Raw genomic sequence first — 18,247 nt, 5'->3', positions numbered from 1 at the left:
CCCTCAGCCTATGGAAATGAGAGATTGGCTTCCATAGGGACGCATCGTGAAGGTGCAGAAATAACCAACATTCACTTTACTATTTTTTAATTCTGGTTTCTAAAATCCTCTGGTTTTCCCTCAAAGTTAAGATGATCAAACTCTTACCATGACCTTGTGATCCTCTTTTTCTCCCATCTTCCTTTTCCATGGGACCTCTTTCTTCCGACTTGTTTGTAGATACCATCCTTCCATTCTTTTCTAGATTGAAAAGAGAGAAACATTTTCTTAATGCAGTTAGTTACTCTTCTCAAAAGCAAGATTAATTGTTTTTCCAGTTATTCAGTGTTTTGGAAGATTCCTGCACGATACTGCTGTGCTCTGAACTTAATGAAATTGCATCAAAATATACCAGGATGTTACTACTAATAAAAATTCAGGTTGTTTAGGCACAGAATAATTGTAATGTGTTTAATGGCTCAAAGGATGGCATGTTGTAGACAAAAGTGGTTCATAGCTGTTTGGGAGCTGCAGGAATAAGCATTTCCGTGCAGCAGCTGCATGAAATCAAGACCTGCCCCAGTGATTCAGCTGAGCGACCACACACGCAAGTGCTGCTGATTTAAATGGTGCGAGTGACCTGATCTGGCACTGCCTGGTGTTCCTGTATGAGGCACGTGAAGGAGCAGATAGGAGGTAGGCAGGCATGCTGCTGGGCCATCTTGTGCTGTGGAAGCTGAGATCTGGTGCTGTGCCACTGCTGTGTTGTGGAAGGTGTGAAGGAAACCCTCTGTAGGCATTCCCTGGTTGTCAGCTGTGGCCCACGGTGATTTGTCTGTGGCGCCTAAAGTGACAGGGATGACTGTCTTGTGGCTTATAACTTATCCAGGGTAAGCCTGGAATTCTCAGGTCTGATGCTGTCCCTAAACATGGAAAGAAATTGGTACAGGAGAAAGAGCTCCTTCTCCCTTCATTTGGGGGAGTTTGGTTGGCTGGCTCGTTTGTCCTTGTTACTACCTTCTGTAAGGGAAGAATGGTAGCAATTGTTTAGGTTGATGATCAAATTCATTAAAATCAAAGAGATTTTTCTCACTGACTTCAGTGTAGCCAAGTAACTGTGTTATCCCCTGCTCTGGGGCCTCAGCTAATAGCTTCTTGAGTAACAGAAGACATGGTCATACTTTTCAAAGAGAAGATTGTCAGGCATCATCTACTATTAGCATGGAACATGAGCAAATCATTCAGTGCTGTCTTATAAGCTGCTTACAGCCATATTCAAATCAATTAAGTTGCTTAATTTTTGTATGTGCCATGCTTCTTGTCTAGAGCAATGGTCAATAATAATGCACAAGGGAGATAATTTTCAACAGTATTAGATGGGACCAGCTTCATAAAAGAAATGTCTATTAACACAGAGATTGAGGTAAGTTAAAAAGCAGCTGTGTTGACACATGTGAAGATGAATGCAGAGGAATAGATTAGTCTCAATTACCTCATTGCTTCTAATGAAGTTCAGAATATTTTGGTTTCATTACAAAGTAATTCTTTGAATTGCAAAGTTAATTTTTTTCTGCTCATGAAAAGGACAAACATTAATATCTCTTTATGTTGTTGTACAGACCACTTTCTGCTTCTGAACAGATCAACCTTTTAAAAAAAATAAGATTATATATTCAGCAGCAGAAGTACGATGAAGCGGTAAGTCTGGTTTTGCTATATGTAAATATTTTGCTTTTTAAAAATTGAAATTAACTGAGAAATAAAACTTTTTTCCTTCCTTATGATGCACATCTCATTAACTCAAAACCCCACTGTAAGTCTTCAACATTTTAGATTTATGATACCAATTCCAATAAATAATACTAACTTGCTGTATTTTTTCCTCATACTTCTTAAACTGTTTGTTACTATTTCATAGTATAATAACACCATAGTGTGTGTTTTATTCTCCACACTAGAAAAGGGTAAATTGAGACATAAACTGAGGAATGTAGTTCATGTTTGCACTACTTAGACTGCTAGTTGCATGAAAGTGTTATATCTTGCTCCATCATAGATCCATTCACCTGATTTTTTTTTTATTTTTTTTTTTACCTGAACCAGCTGTTCTTGGTTTTACTTTCACATTCAGACTGGGAGCCATACATGGAATTATGCTTCTCAGTTCCAGTATTACTTTCCTAAACATTTGCTAGCACTTACTGTGTGACAGGGTAGTTGATGGGTGCAGTTCACCAGTGCTTGTATTCTGATGTTCACAGAAAGAATTTGTAGAGCTAAATTACACCACAAAGTCTTTAATTGTAACAGGTTTAGTTTGGTCATTGACTTCTGTGTTAAAAAGTTCATGAAAATATTGAATATATAAGATTATATTTAACCTGCCAGATGCATAGAAGAATTCCATTTTGTGTTAGGGTCCAGTTCTTTTTTCCTAATATGATTGTTAGGGTAATAAATTACTATTTTATGCACAGGACAGCTAAATCTATTTTATGCCTTTTTACTTGCTTTGTTGTAAATTGGAAATATTTCAGCTTAAATAAATGGATCTATTTTGCTGTGAGAGAAGGTTTTCTTTTTGGTTTCCTAATACTTCTACTTAGCTGTCACATTTACTGATTAGAGACATTTTATACATTTCAGGGGTAGTACTTGCTATTTGGTATTGTTGCTTATATGTAATTTTTACTCTTTGTTTGTTTGAGTGCTCCAGGTGTTTTAGTTCACTCTTGATCACTCACACATCAGACTTGCACCTGTGCCCTTGTCATCCTCAGCATCCTGTACTGCAATGCAGAAAGGTTCTTCCACTTCCAGAACCTGGGGTGTGGATGATTCTTTGCCTTAATCTTGCAACTCTTTGCATTGCAAATATGTACTCATATTTGTATAGAATTGTCTTTTGGGGTGAGTTTGCCCACTGACAGGCTTGTGATCTCTTCAGTAGTTGCTGTACCTTTTTGTGGGTTTTTTGTGGTTGAATCCCCACTGGATACCTAAACATATAAAAAAGGTTCATTGTGTACATTCAGCTTCTTCCTGTTCTCTTCCAAATCACACAGATGAGCTTTGGGTCAGCACACCCAAATGATACTGTGGGGAAAGCCACGGTCTTTACCATGGTGTCTCCTGAGTGGAGGTACTGAGTGAGGGGACCTGTGATTAGACTGGGTACAACTCTTCTTGTTTCCAAATTATTTACATCCTGAGAGCTATGAGCAGCTGCTTTGTAAATGCATCTGGGACTCCAGTTTAGTCTCTGAATTTGCTGCTGGTGCTTGTGGCATCGGGTACTACTGAAGGTGGAGGACATCCAAACCCAGGCAGGGAATACTTCAGGCTGTGGAGAGTGACCATGTTTCAGCTGCATCCATAATCGTCCTCCTGTGTAAATGAGCCTTCAGAAGGACATGACTGGTTTTTTACTTACACTGGAATATGTACAGTCAAATACTTGTGGGAAAACCAAATGACATGCTTGATAATAGGTGTTCAAGGTACGCTATCTGTGTGGCTTTCACCTTCTAACCACTGTCATGGCCAGGGAGGATGGTGAAGGAGCCAGGTGGTGGTTAATTTGATATCCAGCAGGAGTCCCAAGCAGTGTGTACCCCAGCAGTTGGTGCTGGCCAAAACGCTGTACCTGAGCGTGGAGAGAAGACACGTGCCAGGAGCGGTGGAGCTGCTTGAGCGCCAGTTGCTGTCACTTAGGTTGATTTGTGCAATGGTGAGCTCACACTCTTCTAATACATTACTTAAATGTTTTGTCTGCCTCTAGGTATCCCTGTGCAAAACCCTGATTAACCTTGCTCTGGAAGGCTTGTCTTACTATCATACGTACGATAGACTGTTCCTGGGTCTAAGTATTGCAATGGGTTTTGTGGGCTGGACGACTTATGTGATTTTGGTCATTATCAAGGCCCATACCAATTTGACCAAGACCGTCCCAACTAATAAAAAGGTAGGTTGGAAGCATTCAGTTATTTTTTTTCTATCAGTTTTCAGTGTTACATGTATGCTAAGTCACTCTGTGCGGGATGAATTGAACACCTTACACTTCTTTTGACTTAATGTGGAAACTGGCAAGCTGTTGAGTTTTCCATCTACTGTAGTCCTGCATAGTGTTGCTGTTAAGGTCCTTGATTAGGATCAGTATTCCTAAGATGTGTAAGTCTGTGCAATGCTGTGCTTCCTCAGTTTTTCTTCCTGCAGCTGTCCATTTGAGATGCATTTGAGATGCTAATGCAAGTGTGAGAAAACATGGTGATTTAATACTATGAAAGGGTCTGTCTTTAACCAGGTTTAGTTTTCCCAGGTTTAACTAACCAGGTTTAATTTTCAGTATTAACAGCACTCTGTTGTAATAATAATTGTTTGGAAGAATACAGATTTCAGGCTTCCAGTTTCATTGATGTTCTTCACTGTAAGGCAAAAAAGCCCTAGCATGTGAATTACTTTATTCCTGCCCTCTTTGGCAATTTTGCATCTGTTTTCAGAAGCTGTGCAGTCCAGTCTTGGCATTTTTAAAATGTGTAGCCTGTTTTGATAGAAGGTGAGCTGTGGTTTCACAGAACAGTATGCTCCTTGGCTCTTTGTGATTCGCAAGTGTGCAGCAGGAGACGTCAAAGATGAAGGAAGCTCTTTTTGACAAGATTATTATAGTTTGAATTTTCAGAAAGTATAAAATCCTAAGAATTTATTTTCAGTCATTCATCAGAAAAAGAGAGACCTCAAAAAGGTGAATAGGCAAGAAACGTTTCACTTGAGAAGGGTTAAAGCATTTGGAGGGCAGGTGAAATTTTCCCAAATGTCAAGAATTTGTTTCAGAATAAAAGGAATTGTTTTATTTTGTAATGTAGATGAGAATGAGCACTCAGCATATTTACTGCCTTCAATATATTACTCTGAGAAAATTCCTATCAAGCTATCTTGAGTTTTTTACTACTGGCTGAAATGAGATAGTCTTGACCTTTAGAGAAAATGCTCAAGCAAAATTAAAATGGAAAATATTCATAAGTGCTGTACTGCATGATTTAGGTTTTCTTTCATCCAATAACTGAGCAGAAATAATCCAGGATGCATGTTATGTTAGCTACAAACAAAATAATTACAATAAGTAGGTTGAGTATCAGGCATATTAATAACTACATTAAGGAAAAATTTGCACTCTTAGTTGGCATGGATTTTAATTTGGTATATTGATTTTACTTGTTGAAGGCAAATTTTATGCTAGTGACACTGGCAGAAACTAGTTAGATTTCTTAGTTCTTTGTCTATAGAATTTCTCTTTCTTCAGTTTTCATAAGAGGCCATTTTATGTAGAAACATTTTTTAGTGTTCCTAAATACTTAGAGAATCTCAATGTGAGGCTAATGTTTCATATACGGAAGTTAGTTGGTTTATAGCTTATATTGGAGCAACTTAAAGAAATTTGCTGAGACTAATCTACCACTGACAGGTAGTCTCCTGCAAAGCACACGCTTACAGAATCAAGGAGCCTCTGAGTAATGAAACTGCATATCCTATATATATAATCTTTAAAAGTTGTTTTTTTTGCGTCTTATGCTGTGTATGAAAAAAATCCTTTTTTTTTCTTTTGGTGTAGAATGTTGCTTTGCCTAGCAAGAAATGTAACCTTTTAATTTATTTTGAACATTCACAGAAATGCAAATCTGGTTTCCATTTGCAATGCATGACTGACTATATTGGACTCTATAATATTTATGTCGCTATATGGAATAAAATGTTGATTGTGTGTGTTTACTCATTCAGTGATAAATTATATTGTGTGCATACCATGTATATGCATATTCATTCTGTCTATATGTCAGCAAATGTAAAATTTAAAACTAATAAAGCAAAATTGCCCTAGGTCAGCTTTCTATAAGACATATCTTTTCTTAGTCTAACGGTATATCTTAGCAAAAATTCTGTTTTAAAAATCACTTAGAACTTGCATTTGCTGTCAGTTTAGATCAAGGCAGTTGTACATCAGTTACAGGGAAGGGGGAGCCAGAAAATATGTTAATCCATCTAGGTGAACTGCTAGCTGCTCGTCTCTTCTTCTCAGCATATTTAACACAGCTGTCTATCTGTCTACCTAACTCTTTCAAAAAAACTAGCATTGTGCAGAAGAAAAACGTGTCTTTGTCATTGCCTACACGAAAGCTGCCTTTGCTATGTCAAGTTGTAATCCATACAGATAAAATTGTTTATTTAAAACTTGTACATAATCTTCCCTTACCAGTAATTCTTCTAATATTTGAATGTCCCTAAATAAGGAAGAATAGTTCAATGGCCTGATAAAAGGCAGATGCAGAGTGACAGTTTAATGCCTCTCTTTGCACAAACAAGAGATTTCTTCTATCTGATGACTAAGGACTGACCTGCCTATCTAAGACAACCCATTTTAAAATTTTCCTTCTCTCTTTTGATGTTTCTCCTTAAGAGTGCTCTCAGTCTGAGAATGTGTTTCTTTGAGTAGATAATGTTCTAATCTTATATCTATTTTTTTCTGAGAAAAGCCCAAAGCAGTACCTGTGGGTTAAGTTCAAATGTAAAAACAGTTGCAGCTATGCCAACTTTTAATGCCTTGCAACCCTAGTCCTCTGTTGTATTTTGAAGTTGTGGGTTATTTGAGGAAGGCAGTTTCTCCTGTGGAAGGTTGGTCACAGGCCTTCTTTTGAAGCTATTCCTAGATCCTGCATAGTTGTGAGGTTTTTTTCTGGTATGAGTTAATGCTTAAGATTTTAATTTAAGTAGGTCTCTTGCAAATGTCTTAAGCAGGAGGAGGAAATGTGCTGATGGAATTTTCATTAAGTAGTTTGACTGTAAGGCTACGAACTTGAACTCAATAGGTTATATTCCAAATCTGTTTCTAGAATCTGAAGTTGAGTTGTTTTTTCCCAAACCCCTAAACATCTCTGGCTTGAGGTGGATTACAAGTATCAATTGAGCATAAATAACATTGCGTATATTGGGCCTCCAGATTGTACAAGTATGTCTTTCCCATGCAGATTTTTTCTGTATGACCTTATGAAGAAACATATTTATAATTAGATCTTCAAATCCTACTGTTGTTTTTTTAATCTGGCTGACAACTTTTTCTGGAGTTGTGTAGAGACACATGGCAGCTTGTGTGGCTGTGTTAAAATAGCATTTATTTTACTGTGTAACTAACAAATGGAAAATAGAGTGTCGTTTAGAACATTTTATTGGTGTTTCAAGAATGTTTGTCCAAATGTTTGTATTTCAGAAATCTACTGTTCTCTTCTATGGTTTTGCTGCTGCTGGAATGATAATAGCTTTTTTCCTGTTGATTCAAACGTGTCCTTGGACATACTATATATACTGTCTCTTGCCGGTGCCAGTATGGTATGCAGTTGTGAAAGAGTAAGTAAAGAATGCAATTTATTGCTACTGTTTTTTAAGACCAAGTCTTGACTTCCTTTTTGTAGAGAATTAAAATTTTTAATTTCTCCCAATTCCATAAATTTGGGAGAAAACGTTAAGTACAATTCTATTAAATTTTCCTTAAGTGTTTCCTGAGACATTCCAAAGGACTCTTGTTTATATTTCAGTTGACATAATGAGTAGTGTCCAAACTGACTGATACAGCTACCATTTCTAGAAGACATATTTTCTTTTAGCAAAAATAAATTAAGCTATTTCCATGAAAACGTATTTTTAGTACTCTTGTCACTGTTGCAAAAGAGTGCTAAAATCTTTGCAAATGCCTGTAGCAGCTGACTTACTTTGCAAAATGATTTTGCAAAGTGTCAAGTCTGCGGAACACCAGCCACTTCTGGAGAACACGTGCTAGTCATGTTGAGGAATGTGTTCCCATATTGAAATATGTTTGTCTTGTTTGGCTGTCCTTTTACTCCAGGCTCAAAAATACTTGTTATCTTCTGATTCCTTTTACTTTCCTGATCTACTGGCAATTTGTAGATACCAACTCAGTATCATTCAGAGAAAATGAGACCAACTGCAGCTAGATAATGAGCTGTCTCGTAAAGCCCAGGAAAAGCTAACAAGGAAGGTTTTTATCTCTCTAAAGCTTCTGAATGTTTCATCAGTTATGACAGACATTAAGCTCAACGTAACCGAAAATATTCATATACTCAAAATCAATTTGGGTGGTAGTGCATAATCTGAAGCTTGTCCAAACACTGGTGGAGATGTGCCAAATATGGGAGGAAAAAAGCTGGAGCATTTTATTGTAGATTTTCTGTCAAGTGAAACTGGGCAGAAGAATCATCTGGCCATCAATCATGGAGTCTAGGCAGGACCAACAATACCTCTAACTTTTTTTGTGCTCTGACCCCCATCCTTGCCCTGTAAAGGTAAAATTCTGTTATTTCTGTTTTGTTTGTTGGTTGGTTTTGTTGTTGTTTTTTTTTCAAATAAATGTTATCTTGTTCCATCATTTTGAACAGAATTCCTGTCATTCAAGACCTTGCCACAAATGTTTTGTCACTTCATATTGGTCAATCTATAGGATTCCTCTTGGTTTGTATACTGGGAATTGAAATACTAGTAAGTATTTTATTCTTATGTATCAACAGGGTATCTCATTTCTCGTATTCTACCTCTTTGAGGAATTATTGTTTGTTTTTCAGTGCTCTCTTGGCTTTTTTTTTTTAATTAGGTCTTCAGCTTTTTCTACCGCTCTGCACTTACTGTTGGCCTGTTTGTCTTTGCTGCCTGGCCAGTGATCACACAGCTGTGGATTCAAGCTAAGGTATTGCATTGCTTTGAACAGGTGGATTGCATCTTAGGATGTTGGGAATACTTTGGAATGCTGCTGTAGATTCTTACTCAGTTATGCTCTTTTTCCCTTCTCTGTCAGAAGCTGCATGTGGCAAAGCAAGGGCATTTAATGTGATCTGGGTAGCTCTGTAGCATAAGTAATAAGAGTGCTTAAGAGTTTTGGAGAAGCTATGGGTTAGCTATCAGTTTTCTGTTGTTGATGACTAAAAAATGCTTGGCTCAATTATATGAAATGCACATTAATTATCAAACTGTTGTGGTGACTATGGTGTTGACATGTACGACTGGTGAAAGTGTCACCACTTAACTAATATGATCATTTATTAGAAAAAATATTGAAGATAATGGAAAGGCACTTGTCAACTCATTATTGTCTGCAATCAGCTAGGACACACTGTTCCTCAGAGGCAGCTTTCTGTATTCTTTTTCCTAGGAAAAAACTTCCCACTTTGATGAAGTGTCATGATGTTTAATTTAAGAGACATTTCTTCCATTAATTGATTCCAATATACCTCATTTCAGGGGATACCTAAAACCTAGGGTTCTGGGATAGAGAAAAGGAGTCGAATTGCTAAGTCTTGCTCTCCAAGAACTGTCAAGAAGGAGGCTTGTATTTGTTAATCTACAATTTTTTGTTCTAGTTGAGTAATCAAGTGACTTGTCTTTAAGCTGGATATGCACAAATGATGTTTTGTAGCATGAAATTTCCTTTCAGGAGCAGGAATTTGACTTGAGCTTGAAAAATTTAAATAATACAGCTCTTAATATTTTTAGTTAAATAAAACACCTAGGATAAGGGGTTTTTTTTCCTTCAAGCAGAGTTTCGAGAACTACTTAGATGCTTATGGTGGCTAAATCAAATGGCAAAGAGATGCAAAGACTGGATGTTACCACATTCTCAGAGTATTCTCTCTCAATGGTGATTAATTAACTGCTGCAGCCTTCTGAGGATATTAGTTTTATGCCTTCCTTTTATAAGGTCAATTGTCAGATTTCTGGTGCCTGCAATATGTGTGAAGGCCACACTTTGAGAAAGTGCTTATAAGTGTAAACTTAGCTTTAATTATCATTGGTTTTGATGGCATTTTGGCAGCTACAGAAATTCAATTCTTTTCTGTATTAAATTCAAGTGCTGTAATACCAATGACCCCATGCTCTTTTTTTTTTTTTTAGCAGATTTTACTCTTTGATGATGCAGGGTCTTTGCTCATGAGAGATGCTAGCAGCTGTTAGGAGTTCACTGAAGTATTTCTTTATGATTAGACAATTGTCTGTCCACATGATCTCCTTCTTCTTTTAGATGAAAGCAATGATCTGGACTCTCCTGTGTGTGCTCCTGGCAATATTTCCATTAATGCCTGTTGTAGGAAGAGAACCAAACATTCCTCTGGTGTAAGAATCTCATCTTGATCTTTAAATTTTTTATTCCCTCTTTGATTCAAAATTTAGGCTACATTTTGGTATGTGTGAGGAATTGCGTTATTGAAAGCTGGCTGAGAATTTCAGAATGCATTAAATAACATTGTTATAGAGACCTCAGTTATTCACTAATGAGAATGAAAATCGACTTTTAATTCTTTTGCCACATCCATTTGGCCTTAGTTTTATTCTGTAATTTCTTGTCAATGGAAACATTTCTCACAATACAAAAATTTGCACATTTTATAGGAAAGTAAAAGGGATCATTAAAGGAAAAGCTTCAGTGGGATGCAAATATGGTAAACAGTACTATCATATATGAATAAGAATTTAATCAAAAGCAATATACTTTTGACAGCATCATTCAGAATTTGTCTATCCAACTTTGAATGATCTCTCTTTGAATAGCACTCTGTACCTCATGAGATATTCAGGGAAATAAAACAAACAGGATAGGCAGAGCTCTCTTCTTCCTCTGTTTCCTGTCTCTCTTCTTTTTCCACTTCTGCTTCTCTGTCCTGAGTCGTCTTTTCTGGTGTTGCTTGTGTGATTTTCTACAGTTGTTGATTTGCATTGTTTTTCTAGTACATCTTTGTTACCTGTCCCTCTCGTGAGCTACTCTTTGGCCATATGAGCCTTTTCCCATATCTGGATGCAGTCCAGTGGTTGGCCTGAAGGGTTAGTCTTGTGGTCTCTTTGTAGTTACTGCAGGAAGAGTGAATTTACCCTAAGGTACAATGGTTCCTGCTGCTTGGTAGAAGTTACTGTGCCTCAGCAGAGCCAGGATGCCTGGTCCTCACTGAAATATGGGATTTGAGCTGTAATGTGTGATTGCAGGTAGAATTATGAGCCCAGATATTTCCAAGATTATTCACATTCTGCCTCAATGTTTTCCACTGTTTAAATCTGTTGAAAACCCTTTGTAGTCTCGATCCTTGGGCACTTTACAAATATTGAGCACAGATTTGCTTTGACTGTGTTACAGCCCCTCAGCTGCATATACACATGTATGTATTTCTGCTGGTCCAAACTGAGGTGTTTTCTTTTCTTTAGAACATATGTGCACAGCTTAGAAATCAAAATGGAATTAAATTACCTGCAGATCCTCCTCTCTGACACTTCTTTATATTCACCTTGCCTAGGCTGTACATCTTTCTATTTATTCATTTGATGAAACATTGTACCTTTGAAACACTGTGTTTGTCTGAAACTTTTCAAGGGAGTTTTGAAGCTGAAAAGGTTTGAAGCAGCAATTAAAAATACATGTATATGTGACACTTCAGGATGTTGCAGATAATTTGACGGGGGAGATGGTACAAGAGGGAGAAATCAGAAAGCCAGTGAGAAATAGGTGTTTCTGTTCTTGGGCAGTAGTGCTATCTGTCAAGTCAGGGGTTTTCAGTACATTAATAAAATTTGTATGGTAGGAGCAGGGAGCTCCTGACTCAGCTCAGTCATAAAAAGGAAATATGAGGTGAAAGCAGGGTTAGATGATCCAGGAGAAACCTGGAGACACTGAATATTCAGGATAGATTAGGTAAGCCAAAACGCTCCTGGGTTTGAATCTGGTGCGGGATGTCAAGTGCAACAAGACAGTGTACAGTAACAAAAGAAGTTTTTGATGATGTTTTCTGGGATTTTATTGTTCTTTTGTTTGTTTTTGCAGAATAGCAGCTGGTTTGCTGACCCTCTTGGTGTCTTTCTTCTGGTTGGCATCTCTTTGTAAAAATAAAAATAAGTACAGAGATAATGAAGATCTGAAAGTATATTTTTATCAGGTCAGTTGTTACTTTTCAGTAATTCTGAATGTTAGAGGATTTTAAGTGCAAATTTTTACTTACTTTCTAAGAACGTGTTTCTACCAAGGCCACAATTTTCAAGGAAAAAAATGTTGTTCCTAAGAGTTTTCTCTGCTATTTCAATAGGGCCATGTGCACATATTTAAACATCATCATGCTGTTTTCCCAAAAGCCAATCCTGTGCATAATTATAGTGATTGATATATAGATGTGCATATAGATTTTGATGCTCTCCTTGGAGAGTTGGAGAGTGTCCTGCCTTTGGTCCGTGTATATCACTTCCAGTGACCTTTGCAGTAGTTGCATGTGCACACTAAGAACAGGCTTGCTGGTTTGGGGGCCTGAACTAGTTCCTGTTTCTGGCTGTAGAAAAACAATGTGAGACTGATACTGAGCTGATTTTCTGTTGCTTAAGTCTTCTTTCAGGTGAATTATAGCTTTGTGAAATAGGTTTTTTTCATGCTTGGAGCTAATTAAGTTCTAGAGAGCTTTAAGATTCAAATAATACCTTGCATGTCTGCTGTCCTGGGTTTTTTCTGATTTTTTTTTTCTCCTCAACCTTTTACAGGATAATAGTTTTATTTCAGGACCAGCTTTATCTGTTATGATTTAGTGTGTGCTGGAGTTTCTTGCTGAGCAAACCAATGCACTCATTATATCAGTGATTTGGGTATGGAGCTCAAATTGGTTGAAAGGAGGAAGGGAAAGAGTAATGAATGCTTAAAATGGCTTTACCTGAGCATGAATGCATGTAAAATGTGGAGGTGATGTCTCTTAATTTTTTCAGCCTGCATGTGGAAAAGAGATGTCAGTTCCTTTCCTAAGCATTTAGAACATAAATTACCAGTATACACTGAACAATGAATTTCTTGCTGGAATTCCTGAAAAAAGCTTACACTGGCTGGGGAAGTGAGGGAGCACAGTAAGTGGCTGGCCAACCTCAACTCACCACACAACTGCTGCGGCATCTCATGATGATGAAGAAATTGGTCTGTAGTAAAAAAGTGATGCCATACTATTCTTGAGCAAACTTGGAGAATGAGGAAATTCACTCACAGAGTGATACTTTAAATTAGAGGACAATGTTCTGCCTGCTTATTCTGCAAGTAACATCTTCATTTCCCTCCCAACTTTTAAGAAGATCATAAAGTTCCTCAAACTGCCCCTTAATCAGAAGATATTTTACAATAGTGACATCCAATTATTAGTCTCTGTTAGATGTTTGTTTCAGTACCTTATTTGGGAATGGAATATATGGGATCCACCACTCACATTTTGGCTAAGGAAAGGATTGAGAGGTGAGATTATTCAGATGTAGAGGGATAAAAGGACATTACGGAGGTGTTATATGTGTTTGTAAATAAATATCTTGTTTTGAGGTTCGGTTACGTTTAGTTGCTTTGAAGCATACAGGAATACAAAAGGAAAACGCCTGTCCGAATACTGGTATTTCTAGGCAATGGAATTCCCTAATTCTATTTTTATATTTTCCTTTGGCCTTTTCAGTGGGAAGGGGAAGGGGGTACTCTTCAAAAATGCTCATTTTGAAATCCTGAATTTTGATTTACAATGCCCAGACAATCTTAAAGGTGAGATGAATCCCCTGGTCAGGGAAAAATACCTATTTTGCAGTGACAAAAGATGATCAGGCCACTGACATTCAAATAGATGAGCACGCTCAATCAGGTTCCTGCTCTGCGTCTGACAAGGGGTTTTTTACAAGTAGGTTTTGCAGGTCCCCCATAAGTGGTGTTTGGAGGCTGTCATCAAAGGTTTTTGATGACTTTCCTCTGGTAACAGTGTCACTTAATGTTTGGGGTCACTGATGAGGTAAGCCTAAGCCAATTTAAACAATTCTTTGATTCTGTGATCTCTGAGAGGTCATTAAGGCTTCAGTAATGATGAAGACAGGAGTCATTCATAATCCATCAGCTAGATTGCTGCAATGCTTACTGTATGATTTAATCTTTGCTGGAGAGAGCACAAGTTTCTCTTTGCCATCTGTTTCATAGGTGATGTCCAGTTTCTGCCACACTACTGAAAACATGCTGTTTTCCTTGGTTGATAATGTTGGACCAAGTTATTATTCCCAGTATGCTTGGACTTCATGTGTCTCTGAGGTGGTCAGTTTATTAGTTTCCTCCACTAAATTAGAATTTCAGAATAATTTTGGTTGGAAAAGACCTGTAAGACCAAGTCCAGCCATTAACCTAACACTGCCAAGATGATCACTAAACCATGTTCCTAAGTGCAGCATCTACAAGTCTTTTAAAATAGGAGAAGGGAACAGTAGGAGTCCATGTCATTCTGGTGGAACCAGGGGACAGGAAGGGTGTTTTAACCAGCCTTGTGCCCAGCTGATGGTGCTGGTTCTCCTGCCATTCTCCCTGTGGGTCCTTACGATGTTCGATGCTTAGGAGAGCTCCCAGCCAGAGCAGCTGGCAGTGTTGTGACTGCAGGTGTCACCCTTGGTTTCTTCTTTGTAGCTGTGACCTACAGGTATGTGTATCTGAGACCTGCTCTTAAGTTGTTCGAGAATTATCTCTGAGCATTGGAGAGGGTTGTGAAGGATGAAGGGAGACAGATTCTTAGCTGGAGACCTCTGCATCTCCAAGTTTCTTCTGCTCAGTTCCGCAGTCCTGGAGGTGTTGGTGGGAGCCAAGAGCAATTTGCATGTTGCTTAAAATGCAAACACAGATTCTCAAAACCACATGCTGAGCCCTTCACTGGATGCTGGCCGATTTAGCAGCAGTACTTTGTGCTTACTAGTGTTTCCAGGCCATCACAAGTTTTCCAAAGCACAGGGTGTATTGTGGAGGGTGACACAAAGTCAGTGCAAAGTGACTTCACCAGTGTCTAGGGGATATCAGAGGAATTACCAGAGCTCATGACACTAAAAAGAACTTGATAAGATTATCAAAGGGCCTGAATACAGCAGAAGTGTCCAAAATAAACATCAGACGTCTAAGAGGTCCAATTCCCTGAGCTTTTGGATGCCTGATGTTTTGATCTCATTTATTGATGTCACAGAGAAATGCGAGGTACTCGTTCCTGTGGCCTGAAATTAAATAGAAGCAGCAGATACTGAGCACCTGTGAAACTTGTCAAAAAAGAATGCTGATGCTAAATATATCTTCTGGGCTGATCCCACTAGGTATCACTGCAGTCTAGCAGGGAAATAGCAGCTATTCATATGGTACAAAGTGATGGATGTGAATGGTGTAGTTGCTGTGCGCTAAAAAGCCACAACTGCAATTACATCTTGTAATGCAGTTTTAAAGCACATGTTTGCAAAGTACTGTGCATGCTTGATTTGCCTTTTAGTGGAGCTGCAGAGTTGTGAATAAATAGCAGTAATTGAAAACTTGGCTCAAGCCTTTTCTTGGATAATTGTCACCTTTCAAAAATAACTGACTCATGGGGTAATTTTCAAAAGGTTTTTTAGCACGTACTTGATGACTGAATGGTGTCTCTTGAATTAGTCAAAGAAAAAACCTCTCCAGTTTCTCTGCTTCTGCGAGGCAGAGGACTCTGCTTGAGATGATTCAGTCAATTCAGTTGGAGGCAAAAAACCCAACTTCTTTCTTTCTCATTAAAGCCACCTCCAATTTGTTCTGCTGCTTCTCTTCTTACAGGAGCCTTCCCCTTCTCCCCGTACCTGATTGTGCAGCCAAGCCAAAGGCTCTGCTTGTTCTTTGTGGCTGCTGTTTTGAGGACAATGCCCCTTGAAGGACTGGGAGTGTGTGGTTTCTGTGGTTTGCAGGAGTGTTTAAATAGTCACTCTTGACAAAGAGTCAAATCAGTGGTCCAGGTCACTTGTGTCTACTATTTTAAAATAGCACAAATAAATAATAAGAACACTAATAAAAAGTAATCTAGACAGAAGTTTTAAAAAGCCAGTAATTGTAAGTTATAAAAAGTTATAAATTTTGACACTGTCTTTGACTTCCTGTTCTTATGGTGATTCAGATGAAGTGTTTATGCAACTCTAAAGCATGTTTACATATTTAGAATGGGATGGTGGAGATCCATACATTAATTTTGTGTTTCATTGCCCAATTTCTTCTTTCTAGATGCTCAGTGTTGCACTTTCGACATATGTTGTGAGCAGTACCCATAACAGTCTTAAGATCAAACAGGGATTGCCTGTAATTAATCAAATTATTAGCTGGATGACACTAGGTAAGAAAATCTTCCCTCTCAGACTTTTATGCTAGCAGCTTGTGAAGTCTGGGCTTTGGTGGGGGATGATGTCACGTTTTTATTAGCATCTTATTTTCCTTTATCTGACTGCTGATAGTTCTTGTGTATGTTTGCTTTCCTAAGTGATTTTTTGAGAAATGTGTTAGTCTTCTAAAATGTTATTCCTTTGTAAGTTTGTGACAAAATGCAAATACCTTTGATTTACAAATAGCTTTATCTTTTATATTGAGTGTTCTGAATATTTTGAAGACCACTTTTAGGGATATAACGGCATAAATTCCCTTTTTGTTTCACTTGGAGCCAGACGTGGGTGATCTGAGATGTTGAGCACAGGGAAATCACCAAAAGTTGTTGCTCTCATTCAATGTAAACTTGAAGCTGCAGCAGATACCAGTGACCCTTGGGGTGTGGAAGTGATTTTGGGAGCTGCCATGCAAAATACCTGTGAAATAATGATGATAGTGTATGTTCGGTATCTGTTAGTATCTAATTATTAAATAATAAAGCAATTTGCAAGTCTATGAACTTTTCACCACTCAAAAATCTTGGCATGACCAAACAGAGCAAATGGAATTGTTACTGGAATTCTGGAATGCAGTGAGGCAATACCTCTTGTATTTCAGCTATAAAATAATTTCTGTAGGGCTCCATTAGAAAATGTTAAGCATTATTTATCCTTGAGTGGTCAGAGAGTGGTTCAGAGCTAAACATATCCCATATAAAGTTTGATAACAGCTTTTTGATGCAAGTCAAGATCAGGAATTTAAACATAGCTTAATGAAAGAACTGTGGCCTGTGTTTACCTACTTGCTGGTTGTCTGTACTGGTGACATTAACTTAAGCAAATCTTGTCAGTTTTAGCAATCCTGCTTCTGTTTGAGCAAATGGATTCAAGATTAAGTTCAGTGTGTGTGAGCAATGCTTTCTTAGTAATGTGTTTTTCTTTGGAGCATTTTCCTTTCCATCATGCTCCCCTAACTCTTTGTAGCCTGCTAAGCTAAATGGGGATCTCTGTGTGGATGAATTTCTTGCAGTTGTAAAGTCAATGAAATCGATGAAGTCCTGCTTGGCTTACTGGAGCAGGAATTGAGTGTAAAGGTTATATTTCTTTCCTGTGTAAGGATGAAAGAGAAACATTTTTCATTTAAGAGATGATTCAGGCAGTCAAAGAGGTTTAGAGTTATGAGGAAAAAGTATATTAGAAATTCTCTTTGTTGTGGGTGATGATAAAAATAAAGCTAACAGTGAAGTAAACTGTAGGTACCCAAAATGTCTGCTTGCTGCCACAGTAGTATTGAATATTTTAGCAAAGTCTTTCAGACTGGAAGTAATCATTCTAAGTGAATATGATATACAAGATAGGAGCTTTGTGTACTTGCTGAAATTGCTTTCCATAATTAAACACAGAAATAAGCAGGTAAAACACTGTCATCCGACTTGTCCTCAATACTCCTCTTGGAGAGAAATGCCTTGTCATTACCTTAACCACAACTAGCACCTGCCTTGCTGCCAGTGTGTACCACAAATGGGATACCACAAGGATTAAAGTACCAAAATCTGCTGTAGCTTTTTCAAGGTTGGTGGGGTTATAGGTGGTCCAACTCCTCTTAGTCTTTTTGCTTAGTTGTGGGAGAGTGGCACTGTTACTGAACTCTCATTTTGCATCTCTGTGTATTTATAGAACTGGAAACACACAGTTATCAGTATTTGTTCGTAATAATAGTGATTTATTATTGTGTCAGGATAATAACAATACTTCTGAGGTTTTCTAGGGAATTTTTTGCCACCCTTCTCAGCTATTTATCTTGATTAATATGAAGCCTAACTTAAAATTTTAACTTTGACCTGGGTTGGGTTGGTTTTTTTGGTGTTGTGGTGTTTTGTTTTGGTGGTGGTGCGTGGGTGTTTTTTTTTTGTTGGTTTGTTTTGTTTTTGTTTTGTTTGCAGGGTGGGGTGGGGTTTGTGGGGGCTTTTTGGGGGTTTGTTTTTGTTTTTTTTTTTTTTTTAGAAAGACTAGTGTTTGAGGAACCAGGAAAATGTATTAGTGATGCTGGGTTCCTGCAGGCCTGTGT

At 37.9% G+C, this 18,247-nt stretch overlaps 1 protein-coding gene across 3 annotated transcripts in view; it reads left to right on the top strand.

Annotated features, from left to right (window-relative positions):
- PIGN (phosphatidylinositol glycan anchor biosynthesis class N) overlaps positions 1–18,247 on the top strand; it is a 99,900-nt gene that overhangs the window by 56,636 nt on the left and 25,017 nt on the right. For all 3 annotated transcript variants that reach the window (XM_040073427.2, XM_040073434.2, XM_040073417.2), the window contains exons 13-20: positions 1,599–1,677; positions 3,761–3,943; positions 7,238–7,374; positions 8,421–8,520; positions 8,633–8,725; positions 10,055–10,146; positions 11,840–11,951; positions 16,046–16,154. In XM_040073427.2, coding sequence (XP_039929361.1) covers positions 1,599–1,677; positions 3,761–3,943; positions 7,238–7,374; positions 8,421–8,520; positions 8,633–8,725; positions 10,055–10,146; positions 11,840–11,951; positions 16,046–16,154 — 905 coding nt within the window. The remainder of the gene's footprint in view (positions 1–1,598; positions 1,678–3,760; positions 3,944–7,237; positions 7,375–8,420; positions 8,521–8,632; positions 8,726–10,054; positions 10,147–11,839; positions 11,952–16,045; positions 16,155–18,247) is intronic.

The sequence above is a fragment of the Hirundo rustica genome, chromosome 1 (assembly GCF_015227805.2).
Source record: "Hirundo rustica isolate bHirRus1 chromosome 1, bHirRus1.pri.v3, whole genome shotgun sequence".
NCBI classification, from domain to species: Eukaryota; Metazoa; Chordata; class Aves; order Passeriformes; family Hirundinidae; genus Hirundo; species Hirundo rustica.
Note: the sequence above shows the minus strand (reverse complement) of the source record. Positions and strands in the feature narration are given on the sequence as shown.